The sequence below is a fragment of the Hyperoodon ampullatus genome (genome assembly GCF_949752795.1).
Source record: "Hyperoodon ampullatus genome assembly, chromosome: 12".
Taxonomy (NCBI): domain Eukaryota; kingdom Metazoa; phylum Chordata; class Mammalia; order Artiodactyla; family Ziphiidae; genus Hyperoodon; species Hyperoodon ampullatus.
In genome coordinates, this window is record NC_136925.1 from 59,161,180 (window position 1) to 59,183,785 (window position 22,606).

The 22,606-nt window shown below is 37.0% G+C and overlaps 1 protein-coding gene across 1 annotated transcript in view; it reads right to left on the reverse strand.

The window, feature by feature from the left end:
* Positions 1–531: 531 nt before the first annotated feature.
* MOXD1 (monooxygenase DBH like 1) overlaps positions 532–22,606 on the reverse strand; it is a gene marked incomplete at both ends in the record, with an annotated part of 77,683 nt that continues 55,608 nt past the window's right edge. Inside the window, 8 exons of the mRNA XM_079716738.1 lie at positions 532–699; positions 1,176–1,344; positions 11,679–11,821; positions 15,870–15,929; positions 17,504–17,695; positions 18,791–18,957; positions 20,638–20,740; positions 21,382–21,561. Of these exons, the coding sequence (XP_079572864.1) occupies positions 532–699; positions 1,176–1,344; positions 11,679–11,821; positions 15,870–15,929; positions 17,504–17,695; positions 18,791–18,957; positions 20,638–20,740; positions 21,382–21,561 (1,182 nt within the window). The remainder of the gene's footprint in view (positions 700–1,175; positions 1,345–11,678; positions 11,822–15,869; positions 15,930–17,503; positions 17,696–18,790; positions 18,958–20,637; positions 20,741–21,381; positions 21,562–22,606) is intronic.

Sequence of the window (22,606 nt, forward strand, 5' to 3'; positions counted from 1 at the left end):
CACAAAAATGAACAGAACCAGATAACGTGGAAAGGTAGGAAGGACCGCTGTTACATCTGGGAAGCCACACCAAAGGGCAATAAAGAGTAAGACAACTGCAATGGGGAGTACTTCCTTTTACACCTTTAAGATGAAAACATTTTTAAAAAAAGGAATATAGAAACCAAATCAACAATGTTAAAAAGTAAAATAACAAGGAGTATTTCAATAAAATGAAATACAGAAGGAGATAAAGAACTCTTTTACTTCCACTTGACTTTATCCATAGTTTTTAAGAGGTTATATGAAGTCAGGCCCGCTTTGCTCTATTTGGGGGTCGATACATTTTATCAGATGTTTCTGAGGAAAAGACGAGAACCCGACTGACATCTCTCAGGCAGCCTGGGAAGAGGGGGAGGGGAGGAAGGGAACATGTGAAAGGCAAGTCTCCAAGAGCTTCACCCTCACCCTTCACGCCCAAAGTGCCTTTAACCTGCACGTTAAATGTCAGGTTCGGATCTCGGAAAACCATGGTTACGGAGCACAACAGGATTACGGGCACAAGCCTGTGGAGCTTAGTGCGCCGCCCAGAACCATGAAGCACAGGAGCAGCTCGAGAGACACATTTCCACGCAGGGAAGTGGAAGAAGCTCCACACACCAAAGGCTCTGCTTTATAGGGTCTTTCTATATCTGGAGGTAATGCTGTCATCCCTTGAATCTGAAAAGGAAAAAGCAGACATTGCCACTGAGTGCGTGATTTAAGAGCAGGACTGCGTGCTCAGCCCTTGCGCCTCTGCAGGGCTTAAAGGGGTGTTGGTGTGGATACGGAAGTTGTGCACCGTCCGGGTGTCAGAGTCTTAAGGATTCTCAGCGAGGGGGCAAAGAGGGCCGGACACGCCTTTGGGAAAGAAGAGATAGAAAACATGCTCTGTCTTTTTTTTGAAGCTCTCATCCCATTTTATTCCTTCTTCACCCCAATTTTAGTTTTAGAATAGACTGCCTTCTTCAAAGGAAGTGGAATCAGGAGTTTTGGGCCAATCTAAGTAATCACTGAATAAATACGCAGACATATCAAAAGACAGCTGGACCACTGGGTTTACGGATATCTGTCTGTTCCTTTGATGGTATCTATTGTGGAGTCAGGTAAGATGTAACATCTGGTTTCCCCGAAGACTGAAACAAAGTGGGGCTTACCGACCACTCTGCGTTGTCTGTCTTGGAACACCTCACGTTCACCGGCAGGCTAAGGACAATCTTATTGAAGGCAAGACCTTCTTTTTTAGTCCATTTAAACTTATTCATTGCATCCATGAAAGAAAGGTTTTTATACTGCTTGGGGCTTTTAATAATGAAAGGCCAGGTCCTGAATTTAAAATAAATAACCATAATTAGTCATATTCAGAACAAAAGCATTACATGTTTCCATCACTTTTCAACATTCTAAAATAGACTTCATACTTGTTCATTTTTACACACACAGATAACCTAATGCAAAGCACTGATGAACTCTTAAGCAGTTGCTAGAAGAAATACATATAAAATAAGGAATCTTTTTTTAAAATCCTCGGTTTAGTAACAGATGGGTATTACTTTTTTTTTTTTTTTTCATTATGCGGGCCTCTCACTGTTGTGTCCTCTCCCGTTGCGGAGCACAGGCTCCGGACATGCAGGTTCAGCGGCCATGGCTCACGGGCCCAGCCACTCCACGGCATGTGGGATCTCCCCGGACCGGGGCACAAACCCGTGTCCCCTGCATTGGCAGGTGGACTCTCAACCACTGCGCCACCAGGGAAGCCCTAGGTATTACTTTTAAACAAATCGTTTTGGCTTAGAAAGCTTCCCCAGAGCCTCATAATTCCTCACGTACTTGTTTTGGTTCTAGTTAACAATATAACTGGTAAGCATTCAGTTCTGACGGGTATAATGCTAATGGTGTAATGAAGAAACGTATAGAATCTCAAAAGGTACTGAACAACGTTGGAAATTTCAGTTCCATGCTGTTGAAAAGCCTGACCCCTGCTGGCTGCCCTGTTTTAGCTTGCCTAAGTGACAAAAAGTTTTGAAAAATTTGAAATTGAACCAGTGTTTTTAATACTCCACTGAGAAAAAAATACTCCACAGAGGATACAGTCTGCTTCTACTTGCTGCTCTAAAAAAATATATGTTAAGTGTCCAAGAAAGAAGAACGAAATCACAGAAGAATGACATGACCAGCTTCAAGAGGTACTCTTCAGGTGATGTCTTTCATTAAATATAAGTTTGATATTATTGATTCTTGAAAAAAGGAAAAGTGAAAAAAAAAGGAAAAGTGTAAGTGTTGGCATAGCTCAGAAATTTACATAAACTACTCCACGGACCTTCCAGGAGATTATCATGGGTAACCAGTAGGTATTTGGCTCCCTTGACACCCCAAGAGGAAGTTCCAGTGATTTTTCAGTAACTAACAATGAATTAACCTCCAGCTGAGGAATCTACATTTTTAATATTTGATTTTCACAATTTCTTCATTTAATTATGTCACTACCGCCTCTCTCTCTTACACACATAACCTACTCAGGCACATTGAATATTATCTTTTTAATTAAATTAAACATCCTTTATTAATCTTTTACAGTTAGGAAGATAAATTTTTAATGTTTAAAACAAAGTCATTTCCTCTGTACTCTAATAAGTAAGACAATGAATAATACAATAGGTCATATATGAGAATCTTTATATACTTTATTCCTAACCTTCTTTTTCCTTTAATTAAAGTCCATATATCTTTGTTGAGTTTTAAATGTACTATTTTGCGCAGAGACCTTAAAGTACCATAGAGAGCAATCACCATCACACTACATTAAACATATCTAGCAATGACCTTAGATCTATAACATTGTAAATTAAATACACTGTGAAGACTTGCAGAGATACAATCCAGAATTAGTATAAAATAAAACTTGTACATGTAAAAACTTGCATAAAGTAAAAATTTGACTTGAAAGGGGCCCATTATATTTACATACAATGTCCTTTTAAGTACACTAAAAGCTTTATATTTCATTAACTATAAAATAACTTTAAATCAAATATTAAAAATCAAATTTACTTTTCAAAGAGATAAGGTATTTGTCTTGAAAAAAGGAAAATCAACTTAATCACCAGGGAAATGCTGGGGGTTAGGGGGGTGGGAGTGGGGGGGTGTGTGGAGATCATCAGCCTGTAATCACATAAAACACCACAAGGTGGCAATGGAATCTCTACTAAAGTACTAAGGAGGACTAAGTGCCCTAAATTTTCTGCAGCCTTGCTGGTAAGAGTGAATAGTGTATTACATACGTAGATGAAATCTTAAAAAGTTTTACTGCTAAAACAAATTAGTAAACTAGTACCTGTTTGAGATTTCACAGTATAAAATGACAGAAGAGGTATAAACACATTTATTTACTTACTATAAATATATGGAAAAGGATGTAGGAAAGGGCAAACCCAATGAATCCTATGTTGGAGCCAGCATGACAGGCTGGGTGAGGAGAAGCACGTCACAACCTCCCTGACCTGGCATCTTGTCTCATTGTTATTGTCTCCTTTCCCTTCCTACTAAATTTGTTCAGGCTCCTATCTGTAACATCACACCAACTAATTTCCTAACCTTTCCAGCCTGTCCTACACCACACTTCCAGATTACCATTGGAGAAAAGAGAAGGAAAAGACAGAATGAGTAGAAATCCTGAAAAAGTAAATATTTATCCTGAGTATTTTTCCTTAAAAGACTAAGCTGTAAACCAGAAACAGGTAACGTTGAAGTAGCAAGTTCTTCTGCTCTCACTGGGACTGGGACTTAGTTATTAGAAACACTAGGAATGTTCTAGAAATTAAAAGTTACATTTCTGCACATCTGGGCAGTGTCCAAATGACTACCCAGATATACATATAAATAGAAGGGTATTATTTATATATCACTATAGTTGATAAAAAGGAAGGGTTTAATATTGATGAGTAACTTTCCTTTGTAAGCTTAATTTAATTGACTAGTTGATTTAAAAATACACGAATATGGAATAAACTTAGACTATCCAAAATAATTTTGGAAAAAGAAAAAAAATGACAAGTTTGGAGACTTACACATTACACACTCTTATTTCAAGATTTACTATAAAACTATAATAATAATCGAGTGTGGTATTATAGTACAGCTAAACATGTACCACAATGAAACAGAACTCAGAGTCCAGAAATTGTCAGTATATGGTGAAATGATTTTCAGCAAACCTTCCAGAGTAATTATATAGGAAAGGGGTAGTTTTTTTCATCAAATGGTTCTTGTACAACTTGATATCTGTATGAAATACAATGAACCTCAGCATATACAACACAAAAAAAATTATTCAAAATGGATCATCAACCTAAAGCTAAAACTGTAAAGTTTTTAGGAAAAAAAACAGGAGAAAATCTTCACAACCTTGGGCAGGCAGCAATTTCTTACGTGGGATATCAAAAGCACAAAACAAACCAAAAATGATAAAACAGACTTCAAAAAATACAGTTGAAAAAGTAAAATCAAGCCAGACTGGGAAAAATTATTTGCAAACATATACCTGACAAAGATTTATATCCAAAGTATAAAGAACTTTTTAAAATTATGAAGGACTCTTACAACTCAATAAATTTTAAAAAAGTAACCCAATTAAATGGACAAGAATTTGAACCATTATGAAGGAACATATATAAATGACTAATAACCATGTGAAAAGACACTCTATATCATGCGTCATGGGGAAATGGAAAATAAAACTACAATAAGATACCACTGCATACACATTAAAATAGATAAAATTTAAAATATGGAAAACACAAAATACATTGGGAAGATTGTTAAGCAGTAGGAGATCTTATTAATCTGGTGAGAATGTAAAAAGGTACGCTATTCTGGAGAACATTTTGAGAGTCTTATTCAGTAAACATAAACTTAGTGTACAATCCAGGGATTCCACCACTAGGTGTTAACCCAGAAATTGTAAACATATGTCCATACAAGGATGAACACAATCACGTTCACAGCAACTTTCTTCATAATAGTCACAAACTGGAAAGAATCCAAATGTCTTTCAACTGGTGAATCGATAAATGAATCTGGGTATATACACACTGGGGAATACTACTCAGCAATAAAATGGAAAGGACTGCTGATACATACATACATATATATTTATGTATATATATGAATCTCAGTATATATTCATCAGTTTAGATGAATCTCAGAAACATTGTAAGTTAAAGAAGTCAGGCACAAAATAGTATATACCATCTTATCCTATTTTCATAAAATCTAGAAAAGATCAAAGCCATGGTTTCCTGGAGTTTTGTGTGGAGAGGCGATTGTCTCCAGAGGTGTGAGAGAAGTTTTGGCGGTGATGAAAATGCTCTATATCTCATTTGTGATGTGGTTAAACAGGGGTACACATCTGAGAAAACTTTAGAACAGTATACTTAACCATAGGGGCATTTTATTGTAGGTATGTTCTACCTCAAGCAATTTGACTGAAAAAAAAAACCATAACAAACCAACAAAAAAGACACAGTGTATACTTTACCAATCAAATTGTTAAAGAAGGAAACCAGGAAATCTGACTTAACGAGGCACAACTCCTAATCCTCTCGACACTCCCTGAGCCAGTGAATGTTGCGAAGCACCCAGTAAAGCTGAATCTCCCTGATAGAAGCAAAAGCTTGAGAGCTGCAACAGATTTGACAGCATGATATAAGGCCTGGGACATTCCCTTATGGAAAGGCATTCAGCCTAACCACTTAGTAAACATCCTCTAATAGATTTTTAATAAAATCTGAGGAAGGAATAACCCATGCATTGTGATATAGAGTCCCAACTCTACACACACAGCCCTTTACCCTCAAAATATAGAAAAGGAAGTACATAAAAATACATCACCCAAACTTCAAACTGTGGTGTGGAGAGAAAGAAAGCTACTCTCAGGTTTGCTTAGAAGGTAGTAAAAATTCACCTATATTTTACTAGAGCAAAGAGAAGTTCTAAACAGAGCTGGCTCAGCATAAGCAAGAAATGACAAACAACCATGCAAACTTAGGGTGAAAGGAAATTATATCACATTTCATATAAGGAGACAGAAAAAATCAACTCTAGAAGAAGATATAAATCAATTATACTGGAGAGAATTCCCACAAGTGTTTCACGCTGTAAGTTTATTTAATAAGAACATGAATTCAATTAAACAAGAGCTCAAATACAAGATGATAAAACAACACAATGAGATGAAAAGAGGGATAGCAGACTAAAGGTAATATATTTAAGACAAAAAAATTAGTACTAAATAAGTTAGAAAAAACAGGAAGCAGAAGAGCATTTCTGAAAAATTATGGGAAAATGCTTGATAAAAATCCCAAATAGAGTAGAAAAAAGTTTGTAGACATAAGATAAAATGTCCTTGAAATGAAAAAAAGAAGTGAATATATGTACTGAAAGAACACTTTGTGTTTCGGGAGAATTTGATTCATATGCTCAACACTTAAATATGTTCAATTTAACTTATGAATTCTCCAGGTAGAGGAAGAATGAGCCCATTCATCCAAAGACATCTCCAAAGGGGGGAAAAAACCGTATGATCCCAAAATATTATATCCAGCCAAATGCTGCCCAAATATAAATGCAGAAATTTTCAAACATAAAAGAACTCAGGGCATAAAGCACATGGAAGCCCTTCTTGATTAAGCAACTTGAGGACAAAACCCTGAGGAATCAAATTAAAGAACTCAGAAATGCAGAAATCATATAAAGATTAGGGATTATCACTGAATCTATAAAAGTTGCATTAAATATTGTGGAAATTATGTTTTAGAATTAAATGTGAAAATTAAAAATCTTGAGAATACAAAAATTCTAATATAAATAATAAATATTTGGAGGTACAAAAGGGAGTTTGGGAGAAAATGTGAAAGTGTGAATGTCCTCATCTTTATGATCTAAAACTGAAACATGTTTTCAAAAAATGTGTTAATATCTTTTATGATCTATTTTCTCAACATTTGAGAGCTCCTTTATACAATATTATATCTTGTAGTTAAAAACAATAGCAGTGCTGGGCTTCACTGGTGGCGCAGGGGCTAAGAGTCTGCCTGCCGATGCAGAGGGCACAGGTTCGTGTCCCGGTGCGGGAAGATCCCACGTGCCGTGGAGCGGCTGGGCCCGTGAGCCATGGCCGCTGAGCCTGCACGTCCGGAGCCTGTGCTCTGCAACGGGAGAGGCCACAACAGTGAGAGGCCCGCGTACCGCAAAAAAAAAAAAAAAAAAAAAAAAAAAAATAGCAGTGCTTATTTGTTCAACAACTATTCAATTTTGATTTAGTTTCTTTTTCTTCTGATAAATTAAAACAAAATTAAATTTTAATATTTTTGTTTAAAGCAGTGCACAAATTATAATCTTTCTAACGCTACTCTATTCATCTTCATATCAATACCTACATAGAAAAAATGTCTGTAATGACATTCCATTAATGTTAGTGTTGCTTATTTCTAGCAGAATTTGGGGTGATTGCTTTCGTCCTCTTTTTTTTTTAAATTTATTTATTTTTGGCTGCGTTGGGTCTTTGCTGTGCGTGGGCTTTCTCTAGTTGCGGCGAGTGAGGGCTACTCTTCATTGAGGTGCGCGGGCTTCTCACTGCGGTGGCTTCTGTTGTTGTGGAGCACGGGCTCTAGGAGCACGGGCTTCAGTAGTTGTGGCATGCAGGCTCACTAGTTGTGGCTCGCGGGCTCTAGAGCACTGGCTCAGTAGTTGTGGTGCACAGGCTTAGTTGCTCCGAGGCATGTGGGATCTTCCTGGACCAGGGCTCGAACCCATGTCCCCTGCCCTGGCAGGGGGATCCTCAACCGCTGCGCCACCAGGGAAGCCCTGTCCTCTTTTTTAAAACCTTTTTCTGCATTACCTAAGCTCTTTATAATAAAGCCTGTGTGACTTTTACACCTTATCAACATAAAGTAATTTTTTTCCTGCAAAGAAAAATACAAACACCTCTCTTGATTTTGTTTTTAAGAAATAGAACAAATAAGGCAGGAACTTTCCATCACATAAACCTCACTGAAACCACACAGACAGTGGTGATATATGGTGCAGCAGAGAATACAAATTTATCTGACCTCATTGTCTACTCTGTTATCTGATCTTTGGGAGTTTTTTGTTTTTCCTTAAGCCTTGCCAGATCTGTAGGAGGCAGAGAAAAACTGCATCCCCCAAAACAGACAAATCCTGAGACAGGATGTACTTGTCTCTATCTTTCCGCCAATGCATCCTTTAATCCTAGAATTGCTACAGAATGTTTAAAAAAAAAAACTGGACACCTAAATAGTCCTTACATTAAAAGCAAAAATAAGAGATTCTAGGTTATATGTTATATATATTCCTGTTTAGTATTGTGTCCTAAAACCAAATTCGCGGTATTCTTATAAGCAAAACAGAAAAAAAGCACTCAAACCATTTCTCTCTTTCTGATCTTTTCACCAGAACCTTGTTGGTTTGGCCTTTAATGATTATTATGTCATTGTGATGATGAACTAGACTTGAAAGTCTGATTTAAAGTCCAAACATGTATTTTATAACAGAGGCTCTTTTTCACTCATATTTTTGAAGAATAACTATATTTAACCATGTAGTTAAATGGTTTTATGTGGGCAATGACATCTCAAAACTGGCCTTGTTCTTTGAAGCAACCCTCCCTGTCTTTCGAAGTGATGAAAACCCCAACTTCAATATTTCCTGAAGGAGACCAAACGTGCGGACACTGACAGAGCTCGTTGGGGCACAGGAGCTGAGCGTTTCAGAGGCTTCACGCAAGTTGAACACAAAAGAAAATAACTGGACCACAGAACACATTTCAATCATCTTGTAAATACACAGTTTTGAATGTTCATCCAACATTCACTCCAACATTCTCTTGATTAGGAAAAGTTTCTAGTCAATATGTTAAAAATATTCTAAAGGGAAAAAAAAACTATTAAGTCTTAGTAAGAAACAATATAATCTCAATATTTTGAAGACAAGACTATACCTTATTGTTTTTAGAATGATTTTTATGTGTTGTTTTGATTTTTATTGATATTTTTATTTACTTATTTGCAATGTAGTTATTGATTGTGAACAGAAAGGCACATATATCATCAACCACAATACAAACCCTAGCTCCCCCATTTAGTATGTACTCTATGAGGTTGAACAGATTTTTAATCTCTTAGCTTCCATTTCCTTCTCTAAACTGGGATTGCAAATACTGCTCTACCTATTGGAATTGTGTGAAAATAAATTAAATGAAATCATGTATGTGAAAATACTTTATAACCTACAACATAATTTACACCAGCATTTTGTTATTTGTATTTTAGTAGATACAGACTTATTGTCTAGTGGTCATTGGGTTGTCTGGATAAGAACTCAGTGGAACATATCTATGAATAGCAGGTTTAATTTAAAAAGAAGAGTGTTTTTAGTTCCTAATTTATAATCCCCATAAAATTTTGGAACAAAAAGGAGACCATAAGTATATCCTCCTTCAGATCTGCATTTTACCACATCCTCATTAAGAGTTTATTTAACCTCTGCTTAAATACACCCCCTCAAAAATCTATGTGTATCTTTTGCCTAATTACACCAGTCCTTTTCATTTTGAAAAGTCCTAATCATTAGAAAATTCGTCCTTACATTAAGATAAAATCTACACTTGAAAATTTCTACCAGCCACCCTAATTCTTCTTTGTGGCACTAAGAATGGATAAAATCCTTTTATTTTACATCAACCTTAATATTAATAATAATAATTAATTAATAATAATTCTCAATTTCTTCTTCAAACATGTTTCCCTGCACCATTCACATATCATTACTTTCCCTTTACTCTTCTCTTTCCCTCACCATCTCCCAGAGGTGCAGTCAATCAATAAGTCCAGAGAGTGCTACCTTCAAAAGCTAACCTGATTGGAACCATTTCTCATAAACACTATTGGCACCATCCTGGTCCAAGGCACCCTCAGCTCTCAACTGGACAATCACAAGTCTCCAGGTAGATATTATTCTTTCCAATCTTGCCCTCCTAGAGTCCTTTCTCAACACAGTAGCTAAATTAACATTCTTAATACCCTATACCCTATAATAGCTTCTCTTCGCACTTAAAACCCAAAGTCCTTATGTTGCCTAAAAAGTTCTACACTATATGGTCCCACTTACTCTTAGACCTCCTCACCTACTCTGCCAAATTTCACTCTGCTTCAGCCATACTCACCTTCTTGCTGTTCTTTGAACATGCTAGCCTCATACCCACCATCCATTATACTGGCTTTTCTCCCTAAAGAGTATACTTCCATATCTTTCCTTGGCTGGCTCCTGATCACTGAGGTCTCTGCTCAAACATCACCTCCTGCTATGATCTGAATATTTGTGTTCCGCCACCCCCTGAAATTCACATGTTGAAATCTTAATGTCCAGGGTGACATTATTAGGAGGTGGGGCCTTTGGGAGGTTCTGTCCTCATAAATGGGATTAGTGCCCTTATAGAAGCAGCTTGAGAAAGCTCCCTTGACCCTCTGCCACATGAGGTCACTGTGAGAAGATGGCTGTCTGTGAGGAAGTGGGTCCTCACCAGATGCTGAATCTGCCAGAATCTTGATCTTGGTCTTCTCAGGCTCCAGAACAGTGACAGGTAAATTTTCTGTTGTTTATAAGCTACCCTATCTATGGCAGTAATAAGAGTCCAAATGGACTAAGACACCTCCCGAGAAAAGCTCTCACCACCCTACTGAGAACAACTATACACTTCCTTCACTGTCTTGATTATTTTCATAACATCTTTTAATATCTTAAATTTTATATTATGTTGTTTATTTGCTTATTACCTCCTCCCCACTCTAGCACACAATCTCAAGGGAGCAGGAATAATATTTCTCTTGTTTATAATTTTATCCTAAGTCGTTTCTATTATATGCAATTGTGCAGAAAGAGTTAACACAGAAGGTCTGAGACAGCCATCCTTAGGAACACCTGCTTGGAAGGCTGACCTTTGGCTGGCATCAGGGAACTTAAATAGCAAACAATTTCCTATAGGACATAAAACTTTCTCCAAATGATAAGAGTAATTTACTGTACCTAGACTGTCTGTACAAATGATGCTGTTTATGTTGAACACTTGCTTTCCTTCTGAGAATCTGGAATTTTGGTATTTGCTAAGCAGAGGGCACCTATGTGACCAGCCCCAAGTAGAAACTCTCAGCACTGAGTCTCTAATGAGCTTCTCCAGTTGACAACACTTCATATATGTTGTCATAATTTGACGTGAGTGGAATTAAGCACACTCTGTGTGACTCCACTAGGAGAGGTCTCTTGGAAGCTTACACTTGGTTTACTGTGTGGACTTTACCTCATGTGCCTTTTCCTTTTGTTCATTTTTCTTTATATTCTTTCACTGTAATAAATATTAGTCATGAGTACAACTATAAGCTGAATCCTTTAGGTCTTCCTAGAAAACTACTGAACCTAAGAGTAGTCTCAAGGACCCTGGACATAACAAGCAAGAAGGTCCCTTGGACTCCCCAATTGAAAATAATCAAATAGAACAGCACATTAAGGAATCCCATAACATGGTGATGAATCTAGTATGAAAATAAAGCCCATCCTTACCCCTACCATGAAATCCGTTTACTACTTACGTGACTGGCCTGTAGATCTCCTTAACACCAATGAACTGAAGTTGTTCCATAATGTCTGGGATACTTGCACATCGAGTAAGATTAATTCGTGGGTAATAAAGAAGGTATGAGAGACACATTTCATTCCTGGTGCTTAATCCTCCCTGAAAATGGAGATACTTTATTTAGAAAAGTATATGTTCCACCAACTCTGATACTTATAGCACACAAGCTGCAAATGTTATGCAGTTTCTTTCCATATTGAAATGACCTTAAAGCTGAAAAATAATCACTTAAAGGCCAATTTGGTTTTTTAAAAGATAGTGGCACATTTAAAAATTAATAAAGTTATTTCCATCTCTTTAAAAGCTGCCTTTCTTAAATAACTTAATAATCTCCTCAAAGTTCAGTGTATGTGATGTAAACTTCTCACCACAGTGAACATTTCAGAGGATGTTCAGTAACAAGATACCAATCGGTCAGTTTGATGGAATCTTTGCCTGATTGCACTGAGTTTTCCATAATCTTGCTGTCATGTATATAAACATCAGCAGCTGCATACCACAGGGGAGGCACAGTTCACAGTTTGAATCTAAGTAGTAAATTATGTACTAATTAAAAAAGAAGAACAGCATCTGGAGTTGCTACAACAATGTCCAATTTTCAACCAAAAGTTATTAAACATGAAAAGAAACAGGAAACTATGATCTGTATTCAGGACAAAAAGTTAGTAGAAATAAATTGTGAGAGGACATGGATGTTGGATTTAGCAAAGACTTAAAAACAGACATAAATATATTTAAAGAGCTAAAGAAAGATGTTCAAATAATTAATGGTAAATATGTTAAAAATGAGTGAACAGGGCTTCCCTGGTGGCGCAGTGGTTGAGGGTCCGCCTGCCGATGCAGGGGACATGGGTTCGTGCCCTGGTCCGGGAAGATCCCACATGCCGCGGAGCAGCTAGGCCCATGAGCCATGGCCGCTGAGCCTGCGCGTCCGGAGCCTGTGCTCCGCAACAGGAGAGGCCATAACAGTGAGAGGCCCGCGTACCGCAAAAAAAAAAAAAAAAAAAAAAAAAGAGTGAACAAATAAGGAATAACATCAGACAAAGGAAAACATTAGAAAAAAGAACTGAATAGAAATTCTAGAGTTGAAAAGTACTATAACTAAATTAGAAATTCACAGGATGAGCTCGAGAGCAACTTGACATGGCAGAGGAAGGAAGCCGTGAACTTGAAGATCAATCCATAGCAATTTCCCAACCCAAAGAACAGAGAAAAAAAGACTAAAGAAAGTGAAAACACCTCAGAGATCTGTAGGATAATGTTAAATGTTCCATGTATATAATTTGAATTCCAGAATGAGAGGGAAGAGAAAAAAAGAATAGAAAAACATATTTGAAAAAAATGGTGGAAATCCTCCCAAATTTAGTGAAAAACATTAACTTACAGACCCAAGAAGCTCAATAAATGCCAAAGATAATTATGAAGACAACCATACCTAGACACATCATAGTTATATTGCTAAAAGCCAAAGACAAAGAGAAAATCTTGAAAGCTGCAAAGAAAAACAATACATTGCATACAGGGGAACAGTAATACAGTGAACAACCAACATTTCATCATAAATGATGGAAGTAACAAAATGATATTGGAATCACATTTTCAAGTGCTCCAGGGAAAAAGAAATTAACCAAGAATTCTGTATCCAGCAAATCATCTATCTTTCAAAAGTGAAGGTGAAAAACATAGTAGTGTTGTTCATAGTTATACATTAACATAGTGGTTAATATGCAATGATTTTACAAATTGCAAAACAATGCTTTGCACTTGATGCAGGATTGGGCAAAAGGAGAAGCTGATCTGCAAATGAGGTGCAGCTGACACCTCAGTAAATATATTTAATCTGTCCTTGAGCTGGGATGGCTATTCAGAGTTATACCAAATTGTAGGAAGGGAATTGGGCTTTTGTATTCTCACATCAACCAGTCATTGGCTGCTGGCTGCCCCACTGAAGAGAGTATAACTTTAAGTGGGTCATTCCTTGACACCAATGGCAATGTCCAGTGAGGGACACACTTCTGCTATTTTTCTATTGTATGTTTGTCTTATGTTATGGATTTATAGAATTTATTTTATATGCTGGATACTAATGCTTTATGTATTGCAAATTTTTTTTTCAGTTTAGAACTTATCTTTTCACTTAATAGTGTTTTTTGGGTAACCAAAAGTGTTAAGGTAATCAAATTCATCAATATTCTAATTTATAGTTTGCACTTTTTATGTTCTGTTTAATAAGTTCTTACCCCAAAGTACTAAAGTTATATTTATATAAATTTTTCCTAATGGTTTTAATATTTTGTTTTTCACATTTTAACGTTTAATCTACCTGGAAATGATTTTTTTGTGTATTGCGGGAGATAAAGATGTAATTTTATTTTTGTCATCTGGATACCCAACTGTGTCAGTAATTCTTTAATGGAAAAGTCCATCCTTTGCCATTTATCTGAATGCCATTTCTATCTTAAACCAAGTTTCCATATAGGGGGTTTGTAGGTCTGTTTCCAGGATCCCTATTCTGCTCCACTCTTCCAACTCTGGACCCAAACCACACTATTAATCACCATAGCTTTAAAATAAGTCATCAAATCTAGTAGCTTGTTTCCCATCTTGTTCTTTTTAGTAGTGTCTTGCCAATTCTTAACCCTTTGCTCTTTTATGTAGATTTTACAATCAACTTGCTCCGTGTAAAAGCTAAAACTGTAACATTTTTAGAAAAAAATTTTTTTAAAAATAGGAGAAAACCTTTGGCTAGGTGAAGATTTCTTCGTTAGACACCAAAACCCCAAATCATAAAATCTCTCTGATCTTTCTTTACTGGAATTATATCAAATTTATAAACCAATTTAAAAAGAAAGAGTATCTTTTTTTCACTGAGCTTTTCTATCCATGAACACAGTATCTCTTAATTTCTTTAGGTGATCTTTAATGTCTTGCATAATGACTAATAATTTTCTCCATAGAGATCAAACACATCTAATGTTATTTTATTTCTATAGAATTTATAGCCTTAAATTGAATTTTCTTGAGATAATTTATTGTACACTAAAATACAATTAACTTTAGATTTATCAGTTTGGGGGAGGTTCTGATGTGGAAAATTACAATATCTGTAAATAATGTGTTTTACTTCCTCGCTTCTTCCTTTCTGATCTTTATATCTCATTTTTTTCTTTTCTACTACGATATTGAATAAAACCAGTGATAATAAACATCCTTGTCTTCTTCCTGACTTTAAAGAATTACTTCTAGTATTTCACTTAGTTTGATATTTGCTATAGATTTTTCGCAGCTAATCTTTATCTGGTTAAGGCAATTCTCTCCTATTCCTAGTTTGCTAAATGTCCTTTATTCCCCCCATGACTGACAAATTTTATGAATGCTTTTTCTGCCCCTATTGAAGTGATCATAAGTCTTTTTCCTTCGATCTCTTAATGTATAATGGCATTAGTGTATTTTCTAATTTGAACCAATTTTACATTCCTTAGTTAAGCCCAAATCAGTCCTAATGTTACATTTTTATATAATGCTGGATTTGGTTTGTCAATACGTTGTCAAAGTTACTTCCCTCTGGTGCATGTTGTGGACCTTTCTCATATTGCCCATATCAAGTTTCAGTATTAAGCCTGTGCTAACTTCATAAAATGAGTTGGTAGAAGGTGTTCCCCCTTTTTTTGTGCTCCCTGGAAGAGACCGAGGAAGGCATGAGTGATTTATTTCTTGAATGTTTGGCAGAACTCCCCAGTAAATCTGTTGGGACCAGATTTCTCTTTGGGTCAGAAGCACTAAGGTCATGGAATTTATTCTTCCTTTTGAAGTCTTGATTCATCTAAGTCCAGATTCACGCGCGTGGTCATTAGAGACCACAGGTCTTTATTAATAATATTTGGTGAGGAAAAACTGAAAGACAGACTAAGGATAGCTTTTCATGAAAGGGTCACTAAATTATACTGCAAATATTACCAAAGTATCATTAGTTAATCTTATAAAATGCTAAAACAGCTCTGATTTTACTTTTATGATGATTCACGTTCAAGACATTCAGGAATTTTGCTTCCAAATGTGAATGCTTTTCACTTTTTTCTCTTCTAAAATCAAAGTTTATTCCTCCTCCTCCACAAATAAATTTTAATAATAATAAAATTCTTCTTACCCAAGTCATCCGGGCTCTATCTTTTGTGTTGTAGCGACACTCAGTAATTAGATTATCTCCCTAAAACATAAAAGTAGAAGCTTTCAGATTGGAGTTTCATGTTGTTCTATTTATCTAATACATTTGTAGACCAACAGTTTAATTTGCTATATGAATGCATGCATTAAGTAATTTGATTCATAAGAAGACCTTTGATCTATTAAATTCTAGGTTTGCTAGTATCATAAGCAAGCAAACAAACAAATAAGGCTCTCTTTGTTCAGGCCAGACTCCACCATGTTCTAGCTGCATGACCTTAGGTAAGGAAATGACTCAACTGGGCACAATTTGTTCATCTAAAAAATAATGATAAAAATGGCACTTATCTTGCACAGCTGTTGGGAGGAGATTACATGACAGAGCACACACCTAGCTCTTAGTACAGATTAAACACTTCATAAATGTTAGCCACAGATACTAGTTATTGTGATTATCTCCTCATTTACATTATTTTCTTTAAAGGTCTTTAGGTATTCATTTTCTTAAAACAGGTTTATGAGGCAAATTACTAGTAATTTATTTTTCCCATACTTTTCAACCTTTTGAACAGTTCTGCACATAATGAAAATAATTTTTTATGGCTCCCCAGTCAAGTAAGTGGACAGGCTATTCATCAGAGGGAGTGAGCTCTGGATAATGGCCCCCAGATTTGTCCTCCCTGCCTAGATATTCAGAGAGCCCAGAGATCAGTATCTCAACATATTTATACCCTACTTATGGCACACCAGTTTTGTGTCACAGGGAGTTCTGAGATAACCCATGAAACTGGTTGGAGAGTCCCAAGACAAGACAACACCATACAATGGAGGGTAGTCCTTAAGGATCTTGAGATCACTGTTTCTCAGATTTCATCTTCCTACTCTCAGGGTGTATCAGGGAATTTCTGCATGTAGAAAAGATACTGCTATTACTCTCACTTCATAACTAGTATAAGTATCTGACTTTTAAGAAGAGAATAAGGGTAGGAATTTATATAACTATTGAGCTTGATGGCCATTAAATAAAAATTTTGACAAAATGAAGCATCATAAAATTTTTTAAATTCTTCATTATTATAAAACATAGAATTCTCTTCTGTGTCCTTCCACTAGAACCCCAAGTACTGTTGCAAGCTGGATTACACACAATAGAATAATTAGCTATGTCCAAATATCTTTGTCAAATGAAAGAATTACCTTATATTCATGTTTACTGAAATAAAACTTCCAAAAACTATCTTATGGTGAAAGCAAACTTCTGATCTTACCATTACCTGAACTGCAAGCCAAAGGATTGTTAACTGGGGAGTCAAGTAAAAAATAAATAAATAAATAAAATTAAAAAAAAATAAAGATGCTTACAGCACAAAACCCAAGTTTTCATTTTCTTTTTAAATCAACAACTTGAGTTGCCCCTGGGAATAGTAAGAAAAATAAGTTTCAGTTTGGGAAAACAGATCAAACACATTCCATGTGGCTTGTGCAACAGCCATGGTGGGTGGCTTTGAGGATATGGATGAGCGATTTATTTCACCAATAGAAACCTGGCTAATTCTCAGCAGACCTATGTCTCAGGACTTTGATGACATTCAGTGAAAAAGAACAAAACAATCATACTGGTAAAATTGTTCGTTCTTCCTTTAGGTACTGAAACTCCTGGAAATTGAAGTCAAAATCATCATCATAAGCGAGTAATCCCATTTCCTCCCCTTTGCGAAAATGACGCAGCCTGATGCCTCTGCCTGCCAGGTGAGCGTGGAGCAGAACAGCAAACACGTGGATGCCACTTGGCTTTTCAACTTCCAAAGCCTACAGGGGACACAGGGGAGGCCTGATTAGCCCAAATAAGCTCAGACAGTTTACCTTAAAACAGACTTGTAGAGACAACTGAGAAGAAAAGCTTACACAATTTAAGTGAATGCATGAGCTGCCAGACATTTTGAATTTGGATTTTTCCTGACTTATACCTAGCAGTGTTATCTTTGTGAAGCAATACTGGCTGGGAGAAAAGAAAAGGAACTAATGCTTGCTGAGGACCAACTGGACCACTTCTAAATATTATCTTTCTTTTTTCTTCTTTTAGTAGGTAAGAAAGCAGTCAGAGCTCCTGGCAAAAGATTTCAGTATGTTGGTAGCTTGCACATTGAAACTCTTAAAAGGAGAATCTATTCCCACTTTTCCAGATAAGAAAACTGAACTGGGAGAGTGAAATTAAATGAAATGCTCATGGTCCTACAGCTAGTGGTTGATGTCATGGTAATTTAATTCATGGTGTAAATGGCTTAAATAACTCAGAAGAGCACAATCTTTCCACTCCACCAGTCTGCCATACTGTCCACAACCACAATATCCTATAATTCATAAAGAATACTATCCATGTTGAAATACTTTAATTCAAGAAAAAAGAACTATAAGTGGAAGCAGCCATTATGAAATACTTATATATGGTTTTCTCTTATCCAATATGTATTTTTATATTAGTTATTCTTGCTCTTTGGTTAAAGAAGGGAAGGCAACTATAAATCAGAGAAAATGAGAAAAAAATGAAAATGAATCATGGAAAACAAATATGGATAAAAGATAAAGTTGAGATAGGAAAAGGGGACTATACAAACAAAGGTCGAAACTGTAAAAGAGAAAGTGAAGTATCCACTATGAAACAATCAAAGGAGGGGAAAGGAAGGAAAACACCCTGAAAATTATTCCTGTCTTTAGAATTCTACACCTGTAGTCTTCAAGATTTAAAAAAGCAATAAAGGTCTTGCTAAAATTGTAAATAATTGTTTTACAGCATGACAACTAGAAAAATATTAATAATAAACTAACTTGGAATTTTCCAAACATAGTTTCTAAGAGCATAGATTAATCTGGAAACAGCAGCTCATAGACTCAGACATAGCATACCTCTTCCAGGCATTCCAGGGTGCAGTGACCCTCAGACCGGAAATCAGGCAGGCCTGGAGGGATTGTGTGGAAGAGGCTTACCCAGAGGCCAGCCTCAATCACCCCAGCGTCGTATTTCCTTATATCTGTCGTGTGAAATAACCTCAATCCAGAATTATCTATCAAGCCTGGAACGAGCATTTAAGCAAGAATAATTAAAAGTGAGTTTGAGTTCTTAAAAAAGAAAAAGTTTTCCAGAAATGGGTTCATTGGCTTTTCTTAAAAATCTCACAAGGCGGGGCTTCCCTGGTGGCACAGTGGTTGGGAGTCCGCCTGCCTATGCAGGGGACGCGGGTTCGTGTCCCGGTCTGGGAGGATCCCACATGCCGCGGAGCGGCTGGGCCCGTGAGCCATGGCCGCTGGGCCTGCGCGTCCGGAGCCTGTGCTCCGCAACGGGAGAGGCCACAGCAGTGAGAGGCCCGCGTACCGAAAAAAAAAAAAAAAAATCTCACAAGGGAAAGGAGTACAAGCAAAGATTAACGCACGGCATCATTCAGCTTCACAAAGAGGAATTATAAGATGAGTCGCCATATGGTCTGCAACCATTCTTGACTTACACAGCATACCATAGGAGACACGTTTGTGTTGACTAGCTGATATATTCCACAATTACCTAACATGAAGACAGAACGAAAATTCTAAAGTCATTCATTAGAATATAGAATAACTCAACAGGAGTTTCATTTTATATTGTTTTGAGGTGAAGTTCAGTAACATTTACATAGAGGTGAAAACCCCTTGGTCTAGAAACCACCTGGTGATGGAGAAAAGTATTAATGGTCAACTTTCTTTATAGTTTATTACCAGTCTTTTAATAATTCATCAGTCGTTTGATCAACAAACAGTTATTAAGAATCTATCATGTGAACAGCACAACAACAGGAACAGTGGGGAGGAAAGATGAATAAGACACATCTCTTGCTGTGACATAAGTTATCATAAGGATGGACAGTATGAGCCCCAACACTTCATAAATCTGTTCCGCTATAAAATTAATTGCTTCTTCTCTGCAGTGGTGACTTACCTACCTGTGACTACCAAACTGACCTTTGGATCAAGTAACATATATATAATTTTGTATTAATTGTTGTGATTATTTTATTGTTTCTCTTTTCCCCTATACTATAATGTCCATGAGGGTGGGGACATTATGTTGTTAAACACAGATCCAGCACATCATTGGTGATCACTATTTGCTGAAAAATTGCACGAATCAGTGTAAAATAATAACTTTAAGTTTCTTCTGTTGATAATTTCATATTAAATCCTTCCATTTGTTGGCTTTGGAATATTACATAGTAAATTCAGGTGTAAATACTTACCTCTCTTCATTTCAACATCATATTACACAGTGTCACTGCATAAATATTTTTGAGTATATTTATGGTTTGCCTATCACACAGCAAAATGCTTAATATTTTCTAGTGTGATGAATGATAGTTTTTTATATATGCTTTTAGAAAGAAAATATTTTGTAAGCATCATTTATTTGGGACTAATATACATCATAAAGGAAAAAGGCTATTATTCTACTTCCTGGTAAGTAATATGCAAATTGCTTTTTAAAATTAGTGATCACATGCGCCCATTTGCCTGGTTCATCGCTGGTTAATGACTGTTGTCCCAGTGTAACTATTAATAGTGCCCTTTTTCATTCTAATAAAAGTATCCTAATTGGATGACAAATGTATAGGTTAATTCTTTCTACCACTGGATGCTATTTTATTTTAAGTCTGTTTAACTCTGTTAAAATAAAAAGTTACAAAACTTTTAAAATCATAGGTAGAATGTATAAAGAATACACTCACCTTCCTTATATGTTGGATTGTCGTAATGGACTTCCAGGAGCACATAATGAGGGTCTAACGGAGTGCCGAGGGATAATCCAACATGAGGTGGATAGGAAAAACCCTAAACAAGCAAAATTCCATAACATACTCTCCTGTGAAAGTCCCTCAGAGCTCTGTTCCACCCAAAAGCCAGCCATTCTCAACGATATTTCAACGTTTTTCAACTCCATTAATCTATAGTTGATCAAATAAAATGGCTTAAGGAAAGAATTACTTCCTATGGAAAGAAAAATAAACCACCCTCATATCAAAAATACTATATAGGGCCTCCCTGGTGGCACAGTGGTTAGGAATCCGCCTGCTAATGCAGTGGACATGGGTTTGAGCCCTGGTCCGGGAAGATCCCACATGCCACGGAGCAACTAAGCCCGTGCACCACAACTACTGAGCCTGCGCTCTAGAGCCTGTGAGCCACAACTACTGAGCCCACATGCCACAACTAATGAAGCCCGTGCACCTAGAGTCCATGCTCCACGACAAGAGAAGCTACCACAGTGAGAAAGCCCGTGCACCGCAATGAAGAGTAGCCCCCTGCTCGCAGCAACCAGAGAAAGCCCACGCACAGCAATGAAGACCCAACGCAGCCAAAAATAAATAAATACATTTAAAAAATAGTATATAGAGTTTTACAAGTAAGTGTTAGACTTGTAGGGGGAAAAATGATCAATTAACTTCGTTACATCTCAGTAATCATTGGCCCACCTCTCCACCAATGGCCCACGCAAAAATGACAGTCTCGCACGTGAGGAAGGCATCGGGCATGTTAGGGTGGTAGCACTCGTGGCCGTGGTCCAGGACGCTGTCGCTGAAGTTGCTGCTGCACTGATAGAGCAGGATGTGATGGACCAGACTCTCGTGGCCTCTCTGTATCACGGGCTTAACCTAAGGAAGCACAGGTGAGAGGGAGGATGCAATGAATAAAAACACCCTACAACACCCTACGATAAGCGTGAAACTAGCATAAATGATTATTAGTTTTTCAAAGGAATAGTTTTCTCAACTATGGTAACAGCTATGTGGCTGAAGCACAATTTGTTCTGGAGATGATGACAGTGATGATGATGATGGTGCTGATAGTGATGACAGTGGCAAAGACAATGGCAACAGCAAAGATGCGATAACCGTTTACTCCTCCAAGAATCCTAGGACTTTACTAATCTGTTGTTTGCTTTTTTAACTCACTGTTGTTTCCCTTACCATTCTGCATAGCAGCTGTTTCAAAACTTGCTTGCTCTCTTCCAGGTTTTACTTTGCCCTGGCACTCTCTGTCTCTCTCTCCATCTCTCTGTCTCTGTCTCTCTGTCTCTCTCTTTTTCACATAGAAAAAAGAATCACATAGGCATAAACGCCTACAGTCTCCCTCTCTGCCACCTCAAAATGTTATCTTTACCCATCCCTACTGGCAGTAATAGATCATGTATCACCTATCTATCTATCTTTCTATCATCTATCATCTATCTATATGGTACAGAGCATAGTGCTAGGCACAAAGGAGGGCTCAATAAAGGATATTTTTATTTTAGTGATTAAAATCAAACTCTAACAAGAATCTTACCATTAGAACTTAGGAGAGAAAAAGTCATTGTAGCGATGCACTCCCGTGACACTGCTCAAATTAGAAGAAGGAAACTGGTGAAAATAGAATGAGTGGTAAAGTTGGTCCTGAAAGCGTGATTTAGGTGACTATGCTCCTTCCATTGTCCCTTCTGTAAGTTCCCTTCAGAACATTGTCCAGGAACCCAGAATGAGCTAAGCACATCCTAACAACCCAAGGAGCCTTATATCCAGAGGAAGTGGATGAGCCCTGTACTTAGCTTAGCTGGGCTACAGGTGTTGCCATTAGTTACAGGGTTCTTTGAACCTTCTGCTCAACTGCCAAAGAAGGCCTGGTGTGTTCCTAAATTTCCAAGAGTTTAGCTGTCTTAGA